This window comes from Ciona intestinalis, unplaced genomic scaffold (assembly GCF_000224145.3).
Source record: "Ciona intestinalis unplaced genomic scaffold, KH HT000161.2, whole genome shotgun sequence".
Lineage (NCBI taxonomy): Eukaryota > Metazoa > Chordata > Ascidiacea > Phlebobranchia > Cionidae > Ciona > Ciona intestinalis.
The window spans coordinates 14,688-29,404 of NW_004190483.2; the positions used below are offsets into that span (position 1 = coordinate 14,688).

The window sequence follows — 14,717 nt, forward strand, 5'->3', positions numbered from 1 at the left end:
TTATCTTCTGGTACTTCCTCAACCTCATCATCTTGCTCCTTAACCTCCACTTGATCTTCCCCATCTTTCTTCTCAACCTCTCCCGCATCATCTTTAATCTCATCTCCTTCCAACCCACCATCCGCACCATCCTCCTCCTTCACTTCATCTTTTGATCCTTCCACCACCTCAACATCCGGACTTTGGTCCACTTCACCCCTATCTTCCACTATTGACCCCGAATCGTCCACTGGTTCTTCTTTTGCTTCAACTTCTTCTTTCCCAACATCACTTTCTTCCTGATCTTTGTTCTCCTCTTTTGTACCAGCTTCTTCTGCTTCCTTTGCTCCAACATCCAGATCTTTATCTTCTTGATCCTTTCTATCTTCCTTTTGCTCTTCTGCTTCTTCATCCTCCGTTCCCGCTTCTTCTTGTTCCTTATCTTTCTTTTTATCCTCCACAGGGTCGGCAACTTCCTCTTTTACCCCAACATCCTCCGATGAGCTCTTCACCTCATCTTGCCCACTAGAGGTCACTATACCCTCGGTTTCCCCGATTTGATTGCTTACATCATCAGTGACATCATCAGTGACATTATCGATGACATCATTACCTGGGTTTTTCGACGTCATCTCAATATTCACGCCTTTTTTCAAATCTTCATCAAAACTTTGTCGAACGGATGAACCAGTTGTTCCTTCGATCAAATTATCTGGAAATATTAAAAGTAAATAAGATATCAATGATAATAAGGTTTAATAAATTATAATAATAAATTAAAACTAATAACTGCAAAACATTATTGAACTTTTTTTTGTACAGTTAAGAGTATTTTATTTAATTAATGAAATGTGATACAGTTATCTATTTATATGTGGATTATTTTAAATGGATTTATAGTAAAAGAACAGATAGGCAGTTTATTTAGTTTTACGAAAAATTTTGTTTAGGAGGTTATAGGAAAGTTTGATGTAATAATGATAATTGAGCGACAAATTATTGCAAAACAATCGGTATTGTGATGAAACATGCAACGTGAGGAATAAGGTGGCTTGTTTGATTGACATGTAGGGGTGTTGGGTTCAAGGCTCACTGTGGTTCAACTGGAGATATTATTGTTAATATTTATGATGGTTTGTCAATAATACAAGACCCGGATAATAACATGCAGTGAAGCAATGATGGATTGAATAAACAGTGCGTGGGAAAGTGCATTCAATAATAAAGCCTGAGTTGATTAAACGGATGCACATAGGCGCCAAACTTGGGGTGGCAGGGTGGGCAGGCCAACCCCAGAATTTTTTTACACTGCATTAATTAGTAAACATTACAACCAATAAGTTAGATTTGTTTCACAAGATTGTGTGACTAACTATCCCTGCCTCCCCTGTGTTTATAACAGTTTGGCGCCCATGTATATGCATTGCCAGTTTGTTGGTATATGCTGGTGCATGGATGATGGAAACAGAATATAATACTCATTGAGGCGTGAGTTGTATAATGGCCATAAATATAAGACTAACATCAACAGTAAAATGAACATACACAGAGCAAAGCAGTGATGACAGATTATAAAAATGATGGCAGTTTTAACAATAAGCAGCAAGCTAAATTGTGGAAACACTGGCAACACTAAATTACAAAGCAAAGCTTTGGGTAATCTCACCCATATACTGGGCTATAGAGAAAACAGCACTTTTAAGCTTAGATTAAACTTTAAATATACAAAATAGGAATAACCGCTAACTTTTGCTTTGTAACCTAGAGAGCCGCTTACAAATAGAAATAACAAACTTGTGCGTTCATGCGCAACATGCAGTGACGAGGCCAGTGGAGGGCGCATGCGAGTGAACATTACCGTTATGTTCCATTGTTGAAGACAATACCCCATTATTAGTCATAGCAACATTGTTATAAACAGACGACCCAATTGTCTCAACTGTTGGGGTGGATTCAGTATCCACTATGACATCACAATCTTTATTCTGATCATTTAATCTTTCCTTAAAATCTTTATTATCAGAATTTTTTCCAAATTTGTTATTCCCTTCAGCATTTTTTTCAATTTCTTGCCTCTGCAAAGTTTCATTCTCGCCATCCGGAAATTTTTTGATATTTTCTTCACTTTTTTCTTCGGGGCTGTCGGGTAGGGCGTGCAATCGAGCTTTGTATCTTTGCAAAGCAACTTTTTTTAAAATATGAGTAGCTGCTTTCAAGTCACGCGCTTTTGTTGGCGGTTTTGGAGAAATTTCTTTCGATTTTGAATTTTGTTTCGAATCCATTTTTATAACAGATAGTAGAATCGTATTTTCTACGCTACTGTAAATTCTAAAAGCTAAGTAACTATGTTCTAACGATACGTACTTGCGCTTTTGTCCTAAAATCGTCTTTTAATAATATATTATTCCAACTTCTTGATAAAAATAACGAAATTTCGAAAATTTTATTTCTCGAACATTTGTATAAGTTGTCATGCCAACATCGCTCAGCAGCTCCAGCTCGTGGATACTATTTGTAATTTTAGTTTTTTGGTAAATTTATGGGGACAGAAATGTACATTTTTTATTGGCAATTTACAAAGAAAACATTTAACTTTTGCACTTTATATAATCTGTATATAATAAAGTAGAACCTAAAGAAGTACTAATTTGTTGTCACAAACTTGTTACAAAAATAGGGTATGTCAAAACGTACTTGATATGCGTGGCTTCTAAGGGAATATTATTAAACAACAAAAACATTACTTTCGTATTTAAAAAAATAATTCGCATTAATTATTCATAAATACCAATTATGACGCGTGTTTATCAAAGCGAAACCAATATTTACAAACAACCAATCAGAAGTAATTGTCCGTAGCAACGCATAGCAACACCCCCGCCACTTCTATTTTCCCGCAACTACCAACGTTAATTTAATTAGGAAGTAATTTAAAGGGGTAACATTGAAAATATTAAAGCAAAGTCAACACAGAATAAGCTTGGCCTGTAATTTCAGTTCCATTTGGATCATAGGGTTAATTACTTAGGGGAAATGTAAATAATTTGTGTTTAAAATTAAAGAAAGAAGTTAATTGTTGAAAATGCCTGAAGTAATGCATAACCTCGTCGCCGATGCGAGGAAGAATCGATTCTCTGGGATCCCAAAACTATCAGAAGAAGGTAAGATATTAATCAACCAGTAAAATATATCATGTATATGGAACATAATGTATGGACTTGGGAGCCTGGGATAACGGCCAGAGTTGCCACTTCAACAACATGGTGATACAACAGACCGAATTACAACGTAATTTGTTTTAATAAAATATTTGCAACCCACTGTGAGTTGCTTCTTATAAAGTTTAACAGCCACGTTTTTAACCAAATGCTCTTTCATTTATTTGTACCATACATGTTACAACGACTGTTATTTCGCTGTTGATCCCAATTTCTTGATTTTGTTGATTGAATATAAGCTGTTATAATCAATAGAAAAAGTCTTCCTTAAATTGTATTATATTTTTATTATATATATATAAACCAACAAAACAATAAACTTTAAAAAATCACAAAACACAACCTTATATTCCTCCAGATATAATAAGTGTGTGGGATACGGTGTCGGAATACATTGAGCTCCAGATGTGCACGCAACGTGGGGTTCATGTTCCCAATCTCGGGACCTTCACCTTCACACATAAGAAAATGGACATCGGGAACAATAAGTTTATTTTAATTCAACGTCCAGTGTTTGTTTTGTCCGAGAAATTCGCCCAAACTCATGCTTTGCAGTATACCAAGCATCATACAACAGGTTAAAGTCTAGTGATTATTTTTTTATTATTAGTAGATTTAATAAGGTGTTTTTATTTGGTGTGTAATATTATTAGGATTATACAACAGGTGCGAAGTTAAAACTTAAACTATTAAAAAAAACAACTGTTTTCCTTCAAAGGTGAAATTCCCGTCGTCCAATTAAATTTTACCTCACTTGCTGTTGAAAGTCCGTTTGATCGTGACACGGTGGAGACATGCGTGCGCGAAGTGCTGCAGGTGCGTTTGTATAGATGGTAGCACCCCGAAGAGTTTTTAAACTGCCTTAGTGGGGTTTAGATGGTAGCAACCTGGGTGTTAGGGTAATAGACCTACATCCCAGGTCTCCGGTGTGCCTCACCCCTATATAATACCAGGTCACATTAAACAAATATGAAACACTTACATTTCAGTCTTTATCCCGCGCGGTGTCAAATTTACAAAACGTTGAATTTCTCTTCCGTGGCATCGGGGTTCTTGGGATCAAAGAATCCAAAGTCAAAATGAAATTCTTCAAAGATTTTCTCAACTCGATGGATGGTTCGGGCAACTTGGTCAAAGTGTTGGAAAATGTAAGTTGATATATCATACGGTCAGTTATCACAGGCTGTTAACATGGGTGTAACATACTTTCCTATTTATCTGTTTGAATGAATGTATGTAACTTATTTATTCTTGCATGGAGAGGCAACGACAGGCGTTAAACACGGGTGTTCTGTTTCATACACCTCGTGCCTGCTTACGAGTTACTCCATATGTAACTTATTTATCCTCGCATGGAGGGGCAACGACAGGCGTTAAACACGGATGTTCTGTTTCATACACCTCGTGCCTGCTTACGAGTTACTCCATATGTAACTTATTTATCCTTGCATGGCGGGGCAACGACAGGCGTTAAACACGGGTGTTCTGTTTCATACACCTCGTGCCTGCTTACGAGTTACTCCATATGTAACTTATTTATCCTTGCATGGCGGGGCAACGACAGGCGTTAAACACGGGTGTTCTGTTTCATACACCTCGTGCCTGCTTACGAGTTACTCCATATGTAACTTATTTGTCTGATGGCATACAAAAGCGATCAAAGATGGGGTTAATTAATCTAACGAAGAGAAGTAAGCAGCAAACGACAGTTAAAACTGGGTAAAAGTGACACAAATAACATGGATGTTAAATCCACCATTTTAATACAAACCAGGTAAATGTAGTTACTTGAGTGTATAGCCTAAAGAGCATCCTGTTTTTTGTGTAAAGTACAGAATACATAAGTTTTATAAGATGGTTTGGCAGTAGGTTTGAATGACAAAATCTAACATGGAATTAAATTCTTGTTTGTTGTCATTTCATTCAGCATGTTATGTATACCGTATCTTGTTTCAAGCTGTTGGGGTTCCTTTATTTGATTTCTATTGTTCTGAAGATATTTAAACTAAACGTGATAGTTTATAAACATAGAAATATAATACAAATATATATTATTGAAATAAATATAATGAAGATCTTGTGGCAATTTTAGGTCGAAATATTGTCAGTGTTTGTCGTTAATTGTTTTGTCCAAGGACACGCCCACAATGTTGGCAACATTCAGTTTCTAATCGCAAGAAGTTTTCGCTCAGGCTTGTAATATTTCTGGCAGCAACAGCATGTATATATATAAGCACCACACACATAGAAATAGACAAACTCCGATGATGTCTCGTTGAAGGGCAGACAACATCGGTCCTTTATGATCACAAATAAAATTCCTGGAAGATCTCTTTCACACTCTAAAAAATTAACACTTAGAATATAGATATATACAATATAGACACAGAAATATACACCTAGAAATTTAGAAATAGATAGATAACAGTGCATTATTGACAGGAGTTGTTCCATAGCGGTTCGTACAGCGGGGAGTTAGTCAGAAAATATGATGGAAAAAGTAAAAAATTGAAGGTTTGAATGACAGTTGTTTAGTTGTGTATCAGGCATTATATATTAACTGGTTAAAGTCAGTGTTTAACCAACCAAATATTGACTAGGAGTTTAAACATCAATGGTGAGGATACAGTTTTATAATTCTTTGAATGTTTTTGTTTGCTACCAAATGGAACGAGAAATACTATATATTTTAGTAAAACTATCATTTTACCTGCAATGCAGGGAGACTGACAAAGTATGATATACAGAATATAAGCATGTAGCAGGACCGGGTAATCTACTTGTTTAGCAGAAGTTCAGTTTTGAGGATTATTATGCCTGGTAGCAACAGCAGTAGACCATAAGTTAGTGTATGGTTGTGTAAGAAGTGTTGTAGTTGGTGCTTAAACAACAACCGGGACAAGATGAGGAAAGCACAAGCATTGAAGATTAAATGTGTTTGTATTATGTATAGAAAGGCATATAGTTAACCTCTTATTGTGGCAATGTATAAAAAATGTTAGAATATATTACTGATGATGTCATAATGTTATGTGCAGCGACCTGGAACAGCGGATTCTGTGATGTCCAATCAGACGACACTTAGCGCGCATCGACGACCAGGAACCAACACCATCACGTTGCCCAAGTAAGGGGGTTTGTGGGTCAATATGGCCTTGGGGTAAAACATAGGTATATATATGTATGTATGGTTTGCAAGTTAATGCGGAAATAATAATATGTGGTTGAATAAGATTAAGGGGTTCAACCTGTATGTGTTGTGTATGTATGTAATATCTGGTTAGGGGAATAACCCATGTTTATCCTCGTAGGTTAAACTCAGGAAAGGAGGTACTTCCCCCAATCGCAGAACAAATGCAAGATGAAGGAGACGGAGGTAACATAGATATCTTATAATTGTTATTAAGAAGTTTAATACACCCCAGTTATCACCAAACGACAGATGAAATGTTGGTGCATGAGATTACCATTTATATCATAACAGCTATCTCTATAAACCCTATAAAAGTTGTTATGTCATAATAGAAAAGATCCCGTTACCCCCAACGCGAGGTTCGAACCGAGAGGTTATTCGGCCCCACCAAGTGGTAGGAGTGAGTTTGGCTGCTGAGGAATTACGTGAAGCACTTCCTGCCAGGGAGGGCGTTAGAGGGTCACCTGTGAGAAAGTATGTGGCATAGAAATCAAACATTTATTTAAGATCTTTTTAGCAAGAGTTGGCCCATTACCCCAACACCCAGGCCACTTATGTTAGTTGTTCATACGTACCAGTGTGAACATAACTCAAGCCTTGGACTAATATTTGCCTAAGTTGTGACCTCACAATCATAACACATGTAAACAATACCTTCACTGTTTGCTCACAAACATATAAATCTTCATCCAATAGTTTAGCAAACAAATTACATTCAACTTTAAGAAAACAGACTTTTGCAACAATTTCTCGTGTTTTGAGAAAGGGGTTTAATTTTTTGAAGTTAAATAAAAATTTCTCTACAAAACAACATTCTATTCTGTATGGGCGAGGTCCTACAGTGAGGCATGCCATAGTCCCTTGAAATTTTTGAAAGAGTTGGCCCATTAACCTTGTTATAAAACATCAAAAATGAGCGACAATTATCATATTAATCCCATGTTATAATAAATGTCAAGTTAAGTCCAAAATAAATAAAAAACGGATTAAAAAATTAAAACAAACTAATTAAATGCCATTTTTACAAGGCTGTTAAAATGTTATTAGTCATCTAAGTGTACCGAGTGTCTTGGTTTAATGTATTCTGTTTGTTGAGGGAAATATGGATGGTGAATCCTATTGTGTTAAATGACAGTGTTCTCTAAGCAATCATTACCAGTTCTCTTTGTGTTTCTCCCCAATAAAATTTTATTGCTATCTCCACCTAGTTACGAGGCTCATAGAGAGAGTTGCTATGGCAGCTTAGATGTTCTTCTAGTTGAAGATTAGCTGAGATTAAATCAGACCAGTTATATCTTAGTGAAAGCTTATAATATTAAAGCTTCTAAACATAGCATCAGACAGCTTTTAGTTATTAAAGTATACAAAGCACTTCAAATGTTGTTTAAAGACAGAATTTAGTTCAATTTTTAAACAGTTTTGAGTAGAATTAGTTAAAATGACGACTACGAGTTTGGATTTTGGTTCATTCCCCAAAATACGAAACACGGTTCGTTTTACGCGAATTAACCCTCGTCAACCCACCTTCCAACAGAAGAGACCCCCTTATGGTTTATACCCATTGTTGGGTGATCTGAAAAGGTTAATGAGATCAACCAGTAAATTATTAAAATCTTATAAAAAATCTGTTAATTAATTAAATAATGAAAACCAAAACACTTAGTTTGCAAATTTTAATTCTTTTTTAGTTTTGGTTTGAAATGAGGATATTTAAACAACTTTGCAATTACATGCTTGTTTTTTACTCAATAAACATAAATTAATTGATTTTGTATCAACATTAACATAACATGTATATACGTAGGTGCCCACCCACATTATTAAATATTTGTTTTTCCAGCATTAATAATTTGATTATCTTCCCCAGGATGTCAAGCCCCCCCAACCCTCCCCCTAAACCCGCCACCAGCCCACCACAACAAGATACCAAGGAAACACCTCATGTGGTTCAGGAGGAAACAATAGAAGGTGAGGTTAAGGGTCCATGGTTCAAAGCTCACTCAAGTAACACGGGTGTTTCAAACACCTCATGCCCGCTTACAAGTTACCTCATATGTAACTTTGTGGGGAAATTGTTTTTATGGCCTACAACCTAGACAACCCATTAATAACCCTTAAACCAAACGTTATTTACCAACAATTACCCAACCTCACTCACAGACACCCCACGTCCCGTGTCGGCCCCACTCCAAACCCCGGAGCCACAGCTTCGAGTTTCGGCTCGTTACGCCCCTTCTCGACGTTCGTCCCAATTCACCCCCATTGAGTGCTCCTCCCCGGCCCACCATCTTCGGGCGGGACAAGAGCTCTGTTACCTCTGCATGCAACGCTCCATGAGGAATGTTCCTGTGTCGTTCGAGGAGGAGAGGAGGAGGAAGGAGTTGGAGCAAGATGCTCTTCTGCAACAATATCAACAAATGAAGGATCAGGAAGCGATACTAATGCAACAGGTTGGTGGGGGGGGGGGTATGTTGCCTGTATAGCGTTGGTAGGTGGGGTATATAGTAGTTGGGTTGTTGTGTGGTTAGGTATTTGATGTCAACTGACGTATCACACGACCCCCAAGCAGTACTTATTATAAATGTATAACAATATATAAAATAGAACAATATATACATCATCATGTCTTCATATGTATCGCACTGATTCTTTACTTTACAAGTGTTTATGACATCACAAGTATGTTTATGACATCACTAGGCAAACCAGAACCAAAACCGTCACATCAACCAGAAGGTGGCAGCATTCAACCTTGGGGTGGCCGAGTGTTTAAGGGACACCAAGGGTAAAAGGAGCACCGATTTTGTGGTGGGTAGTTTAATATGTTGTGTGTGTTGTATTATATTGAGTATTATTATTGTGTTGGTTTATTATTTCCTTTTTCATCCTTGCCTGTTTCATACACCTCGTGCCTACTTACAAGTTACGACGTATGTAACTTTGCGGATTTTAATATAAAACTGCCTACAAAATTATAGTTATATAAAATTAAAAGATGTCTAAAGTATATAATATCTGTGGATATTCATAAATATATTATATATTTCATAGAAATCCTATGTTTTCCAAAACCGTCCCCTCACCCCATTAAGATTCTACAAACAAGAGGAATACAGTAAAGCATTGGAATCCCAGGTTTGTAGTCATAACAATGCCTATTGTTGTTTAACAATAGACACCTATTATGATGTCATATAAACTTGAGATTCCTCAAGAGCACTTTGTGGCTTTGAATTTATTTAATTTTCACCAGTGTTCCCCACTTATTTTTACCAGTGTTACCGCAGGTTAAAATGAAATACGGACGAGAAAATCGTGAAAAACACGACCGGGAGTTTCAGGAGAGATTGGAACAAGTTCAACTTGCAGAGGAGTTAGTTTTGTTTATTTTGTAAATTTTGTAACTTTGCATGTTTGCCACTCCCATGCTCACAGTCGAGTTGCTGAAGCTATTGCAGTGTGTGGATAAGCAGACATGACTTTTGGTTGGTTTGGTTATTTATATCCTCGTGGGTGGGAACTTGAGTGACTTATCCATGGTTGCCACTCCCATGCCCACAGTCGAGTTGCTGAAGCTATTGTAGTGTGTGAATAAGCAGACATGACTTTTAATGCGCATAATAATAACTATGTTTAAAACACTTAAATAAAAGCAGGCCAGCGTACTCATATAGAATAGGACAACACACATATATATATATATATAGTATTAACCTTTTTGCTTCTTCCCAGTTTGGCAGCTCAACGGGAACAATTCCTTCGAGCAAAAGCCGACCAAATATCGAGATATCAGAAAGCTCTCTCGGCTCAGGTTTGTGGGCTGCAACAATAACACACATATGTGATAATACTATACTGATATCTAAGCAAACTAGGTGTGTGATTGGTATGGTGGTTGGGGTGTTGGGGTGATGGTGGTTGGGGTGTTGGGGATCACACCCATGGAAAGCCTAAGATTATGGTTAATACAGAAAACAATGGATGCATCTCAACAACAGTAACACATTATTTACATTGCTTAACATTGCCGGAGTATTCGGCCAACATAGATGTAAAACAAAGTTGAGACTTACACAGCAGAATGTTTATCATATAAAGTACAGCAGCATGTTAATTATATATTTATATTGAAATAAACCAACACACGCAAAGTTATAATATGTGCACATTGTGTAGCAAGTAACAGTAGTGGATTAGCATATGAAGCAGTGCAAGCTTAACAATGTTAAGATTACCAAGCTGCAGGCTTATGTGTTAAACATAGTATCTCATATTGAGCATTGTAGCGACCAAGTATATAAACAAGACAGTTTGAAACTTCGTGGAGAATTTAGATCCAGGTTCGTAAGAAGTTAGCGAGTCCATTAGAGGGAGGTAGTGGGTGTCGTCGTCACCTTAGTATGCCAAAGCCGAGGATGTTAAACCCGTTTGATGGAAGGAATAAGAAAAGGAGTAAGGTGGGGAATAAAGGGGGTTATAGGGGGTGTTGGGGTTAAATCCTTGACGAGAAACTCATAAAAGGGGAGGTTTAAGCTTCCAAATACGAAGGTTAAGGGGTAGCCCTTTAGTTTTCATGATGGCTGGTACTTCTACGCTCACAGTAGAATTATAGTAGCCATTACACTTTGTAGATAAACAAAATATGTATTTAATTAACAGGTGTTTCTAGAAGTTTATTAAAATTTCCTTGTGTTTGTTTTATGTCCACCTTAAATCACTTGCACATACTTGGTCTCGCTTTGTTGTACATTTTTAGTTCACCTAAATGTGGTGCATTTGTATCTGCCCTTATAGGATATTAACCATATCGTCCAACCTACCACACATTGTACTTACCTTCACCAGATCCGTAGCAAGCCACTCCCGCTCCCCAAAGCCGAACCCGACTCCAAGGATCCGATCTTCGGGAGGTTTGATGCAACCAACGAGAAGTTGTTGGAGCAACGGGAACGATCGAGGAATCTACTCAAGTAAGAGGGCGTGCCTGGTTTGGGGGAGTGGCAATGATGGTTGTTATAACATGAGTGTTTTGTTTCATACACCTCTTGCCCGCTTACAAGTTACCATGTATGTAACTTTGTGGGTGATTGTTTTATGTATAGCTGACAATTTAGTCAACCCTTAGTGACCACTGGGTTTCAACAATTGCCATTAAAACCATTTAAATATTAAATATTATGATGTCGTTACCAACAGGAGTCAACTTGAGATGGTTTCTGAGAAGAAGAAGAATTCGATCCTCCAGCATCTTGGGAAGCAGAAGGAGGAAAGTGAGATGCTGCAGAGGACCAAACAAGAGTAAGATCCACATGTTGTGCATATCACTATGCTACATCATGATCATTTAATTGGTTTATTATTTAATCTTTGTTATAGTGTGCACAGTGCACTTATATACCAAGTATAAATAGATGGCATCAATAAGATTATTATCTTTTCAAAATAATAAGTGGCTGATGACGTCATTTTAGGCGAAATATTAATTTCTTACAGTAAACTATTTGTTGGACATAATTTGTGTTGGTTACGTATTTGTAACACTTGATCCAGAGTGTAATTTTATTACGAGAATCGTCCAATTTCATAAGTACTAGATCAGGGCCAGATTACACAATTCATCACAGTAATAACTAAGTTATAATGCTTACCTCTTTGCTGCCACCACCAGGTTGATTGAGGACAGGGTGAATACTCACAAGAGGGCGTATGAGATGCGGAGATCTCTGGAGAATAATTGGCAGAATCATCATCTTGATAAAGTTGGGAGGGAGGATGAAGAAAAGATGAGACTGAGAACTCCTGGGATGTTGCTACTTCAACAAACTGATAAATATAAGTAAGTGATGAACAAACACTGGGACTATGGAATACTGGGTTCAAGACTCGGTGCTGCCACCATTGTGGGTGTATGTGTCCTACCCTCCTAGGACAAGACACTTGTCTTAACTAACCCACAAAGTTACAAACGTGGTAACTTGTAAGCGGGCACGAGGTGTATAAAACAGAACACCCATGTTATAACGACTGTCATTGCCCCGCCATGAAGAAGTTACATGCAACATTATCAACACAACCCCCTTTTTACACAGGAGATGCGGGCAATGTGAACGCCGCACGAACAACTGCGGAGAATCAAATATTTGGAGCGAATCTCGTTATATCCCGGGTTCAAGGCTCATGGTTTAATTATTGTGTCATTATGATGTCATCATGTGTCTTTGTCTTCACTGTCTGTTCCACCTTTGTGATGTCATACCTGTCTGTGATGTCACTGAAGCATCCATTGTTACATCACTGAGGCAACTGTCATGTCACTTCCTGTCCATAAATAACCTGCACTTACCACGAACTACGTCTGCCAGAATAAATTCCTGGAATGTTTTAGTTTAATTTTATTAGTGGGTGGCCTTTGAGACTTACGCCGTGTAAAAAGCTTTACATTGTTTCTGTTAAAAAGTGAATTATGTGTAGAATAAATTGACAACAAAACTAAAACTTGTGATATTTACATTAAAGCAAATGGAATATTAGAAATAGAAAAGTAAAAAATAAAAAACTTGATTGTAAATTACGCGAAGAATAAATTGACAAAGAAATTCAAACTTGTGTTTTTTTAAATAGAGTTAGTTATTAATTAATAAATATATTATAGGAACATTACAAACAATAAAAGTTAAAGAAGAAATACTCGATTAAAAACTTAACCGTATAAAAGCTAATATTAGAGGTAAATGTACATTTGATTATTACATTCTACATTTACCATCGCAGGCGAAACATGTTTTGGAATTTGGGACAAATTTGGGTAGCATTGCAAATGCATTTACTCATAGTCATTATTTGAATAATTGGGAAAACATGCCATCCCAAACACCCCTAATATTACGCCTAAGAATGAAACAACCTGTCTTATTTCCATCCATCAGAAATTCAAGTTTAATCTTCTTTTTCCTTCTTCTGTGCAAAACACATGAACAACATGAGTGTAGATATGACACCTCCACACACAGCCATGTATGTTGAGTCACTTGCTAACATATGTGCGTATACCGACCATAGAGCCATAACATGCATTACGAAGCTCGACACTTTGACGTACTTGTTCAATACAAGGAGAAAACCTGTTGAACAAAATGTTTTATTAAAGTATTGGTTTATAACAGCTGCTGTATACCTCATGCTCGCTGTTGAGTTAGAATACTTTCATGTTTATCCTTGAGGTGGGAAACCAAGGGGTTTAATACACAGGTGTTGCACACCATACATACTGGCTGTATACACCTCATGCTCTATTACTAGGCCTATATATAACTCATCCCCACTGGGTTGGAGCAACTTTCATTAAGTATCGCCCCTAATGACACATAAGTCCGCAATGGTAGCAGCATTGAGTTTTCAACCCAGTATGCTCTTGTTGCAAAGCCAGTCCCCTAATGCTGTACGTATGGAACTTACCGCATATTAGCATGGTGCATCCATTAAACTGGCGGAAGGTATCACCAGTTATGTTGTTATGTTGCCATGGGATGGAACGAACATATTCTTTATAATTCACAACCTTGCAGAACAAACTAAATGTTATGAAGTGTCATACACCTTATGCCCACTTACAGGTTACTACCTATGTAACTTTGGGGGTGGTTATTTTATTCTATATTGTATGGTTAACAATTTAGACAATTTAATAACCATTGGGTTGGAACAACTGCTCAAGAACACATACCATAAAGTTAAGCTTGAAATAAAACATTAAAGAATAAATAACATATTCAACAATTTAATGCAAACTAATGTTAACAACTATTTCTAATGAAACTCACAAAGACGTTATGAATATTGGGGAAAAGTATTTTCCCGACAGCGTCAGTTTGAACGAAGCCTTGTAGCATAAAATATAATCCACAAATACATCTTATAGCGGTGTGCAGGACGCTGTCTTCGCGCAACATTTTGCAAAGATTTGTAAACAAAACCTGAATGCTAGATGTTGGGGAATTCCCTGTGTCATAGAAATTGTATTTTTTTCACGCGCATGACGTCATATTTATCATATATTGGGGAGTAAAAAGCAAACAAGACAGCTTGGATCTAATAATTGGCCACGGTATTATTTACGACTTCAATACAAACTTCGTCGGTCGAACTACCATAAATTATCTCTCTTCTGAAATACATGTCTGGAGTAAAATTTTAAGATATAATATCCATGTTAAATGCATTGTTTTGCAATTATGTGTCTTGCCCAAGGACACATGTGCCCATAATAGTAGAAGCATGAAGGCTCGAACCCATAACCTCCAGTCTAAAAGCGCTAACCACTTTTTTAC

The 14,717-nt window shown here is 37.1% G+C and overlaps 3 protein-coding genes and 2 long non-coding RNA genes across 7 annotated transcripts in view; 1 reads left to right on the top strand and 4 right to left on the bottom strand.

The window, feature by feature from the left end:
* LOC100178315 (cilia- and flagella-associated protein 44-like) overlaps nucleotides 1-2,146 on the bottom strand; it is a gene marked incomplete at its 3' end in the record, with an annotated part of 16,359 nt that extends 14,213 nt beyond the window's left edge. The window contains exons 1-2 of the mRNA XM_018816223.2: nucleotides 1,838-2,146; nucleotides 593-691 (exon numbers count right to left, since the gene is read on the bottom strand). Coding sequence (XP_018671768.2) covers nucleotides 593-691; nucleotides 1,838-1,880 — 142 coding nt within the window. The remainder of the gene's footprint in view (nucleotides 1-592; nucleotides 692-1,837) is intronic.
* Nucleotides 2,147-2,965: 819 nt separating this feature from the next.
* LOC100177531 (coiled-coil domain-containing protein 81) lies at nucleotides 2,966-12,881 on the top strand. 3 transcript variants are annotated; one of them, XM_026839147.1, is made up of 19 exons: nucleotides 3,003-3,140; nucleotides 3,556-3,774; nucleotides 3,916-4,013; nucleotides 4,187-4,345; nucleotides 5,640-5,711; nucleotides 6,236-6,324; nucleotides 6,509-6,573; nucleotides 6,723-6,864; nucleotides 8,258-8,358; nucleotides 8,551-8,840; nucleotides 9,091-9,198; nucleotides 9,442-9,525; nucleotides 9,678-9,763; nucleotides 10,123-10,201; nucleotides 10,725-10,847; nucleotides 11,236-11,360; nucleotides 11,587-11,688; nucleotides 12,059-12,226; nucleotides 12,480-12,881. In XM_026839147.1, the coding sequence occupies exons 1-19, from the start codon at nucleotides 3,062-3,064 to the stop codon at nucleotides 12,574-12,576; spliced, it is 2,286 nt and encodes a 761-aa protein (XP_026694948.1). In that variant the 5' UTR covers nucleotides 3,003-3,061; the 3' UTR covers nucleotides 12,577-12,881. The 3 variants fall into 3 exon arrangements, with proteins under 3 accessions (XP_026694949.1, XP_026694948.1, XP_009861828.1); XM_026839148.1 differs by lacking the exon at nucleotides 5,640-5,711 and having other exon boundaries at nucleotides 2,966-3,140; XM_009863526.3 differs by lacking the exon at nucleotides 10,725-10,847.
* Nucleotides 5,148-7,996, bottom strand: LOC108950440. Its single transcript, XR_001975226.2, has 5 exons — nucleotides 7,915-7,996; nucleotides 7,547-7,659; nucleotides 6,738-6,854; nucleotides 6,240-6,351; nucleotides 5,148-5,539 (listed from the first exon to the last, which is right to left on the bottom strand). It is a non-coding gene; the product is annotated as an uncharacterized LOC108950440 (long non-coding RNA).
* LOC113475212 lies at nucleotides 8,678-11,473 on the bottom strand. Its single transcript, XR_003396956.1, has 3 exons — nucleotides 11,227-11,473; nucleotides 10,105-10,210; nucleotides 8,678-8,789 (listed from the first exon to the last, which is right to left on the bottom strand). It is a non-coding gene; the product is annotated as an uncharacterized LOC113475212 (long non-coding RNA).
* Nucleotides 12,770-14,389, bottom strand: LOC100180683. The gene is made up of 3 exons (XM_002124428.5): nucleotides 14,211-14,389; nucleotides 13,846-13,948; nucleotides 12,770-13,511 (listed from the first exon to the last, which is right to left on the bottom strand). The coding sequence occupies exons 1-3, from the start codon at nucleotides 14,337-14,339 to the stop codon at nucleotides 13,327-13,329; spliced, it is 417 nt and encodes a 138-aa protein (XP_002124464.1). The 5' UTR covers nucleotides 14,340-14,389; the 3' UTR covers nucleotides 12,770-13,326.
* Nucleotides 14,390-14,717: the final 328 nt, after the last annotated feature.

Excerpts from the sequence above, each read along its gene's own strand:
- LOC100177531 (XM_026839147.1), top strand. The coding sequence starts at position 3,062 with ATGCCTGAAGTAATGCATAACCTCGTCGCCGATGCGAGGAAGAATCGA. Across the intron at positions 5,712-6,235 it reads GAAAAAGTAAAAAATTGAAG|CGACCTGGAACAGCGGATTC; the intron begins GTTTGAATGACA and ends TGTTATGTGCAG. Across the intron at positions 9,764-10,122 it reads CAAGTTCAACTTGCAGAGGA|TTTGGCAGCTCAACGGGAAC; the intron begins GTTAGTTTTGTT and ends GCTTCTTCCCAG.
- LOC100180683 (XM_002124428.5), bottom strand. The coding sequence starts at position 14,339 with ATGTTGCGCGAAGACAGCGTCCTGCACACCGCTATAAGATGTATTTGT. Across the intron at positions 13,949-14,210 it reads CCAATATTCATAACGTCTTT|GTTGTGAATTATAAAGAATA; the intron begins GTGAGTTTCATT and ends TTGTTCTGCAAG. Across the intron at positions 13,512-13,845 it reads ATGCACCATGCTAATATGCG|GTTTTCTCCTTGTATTGAAC; the intron begins GTAAGTTCCATA and ends TTTGTTCAACAG.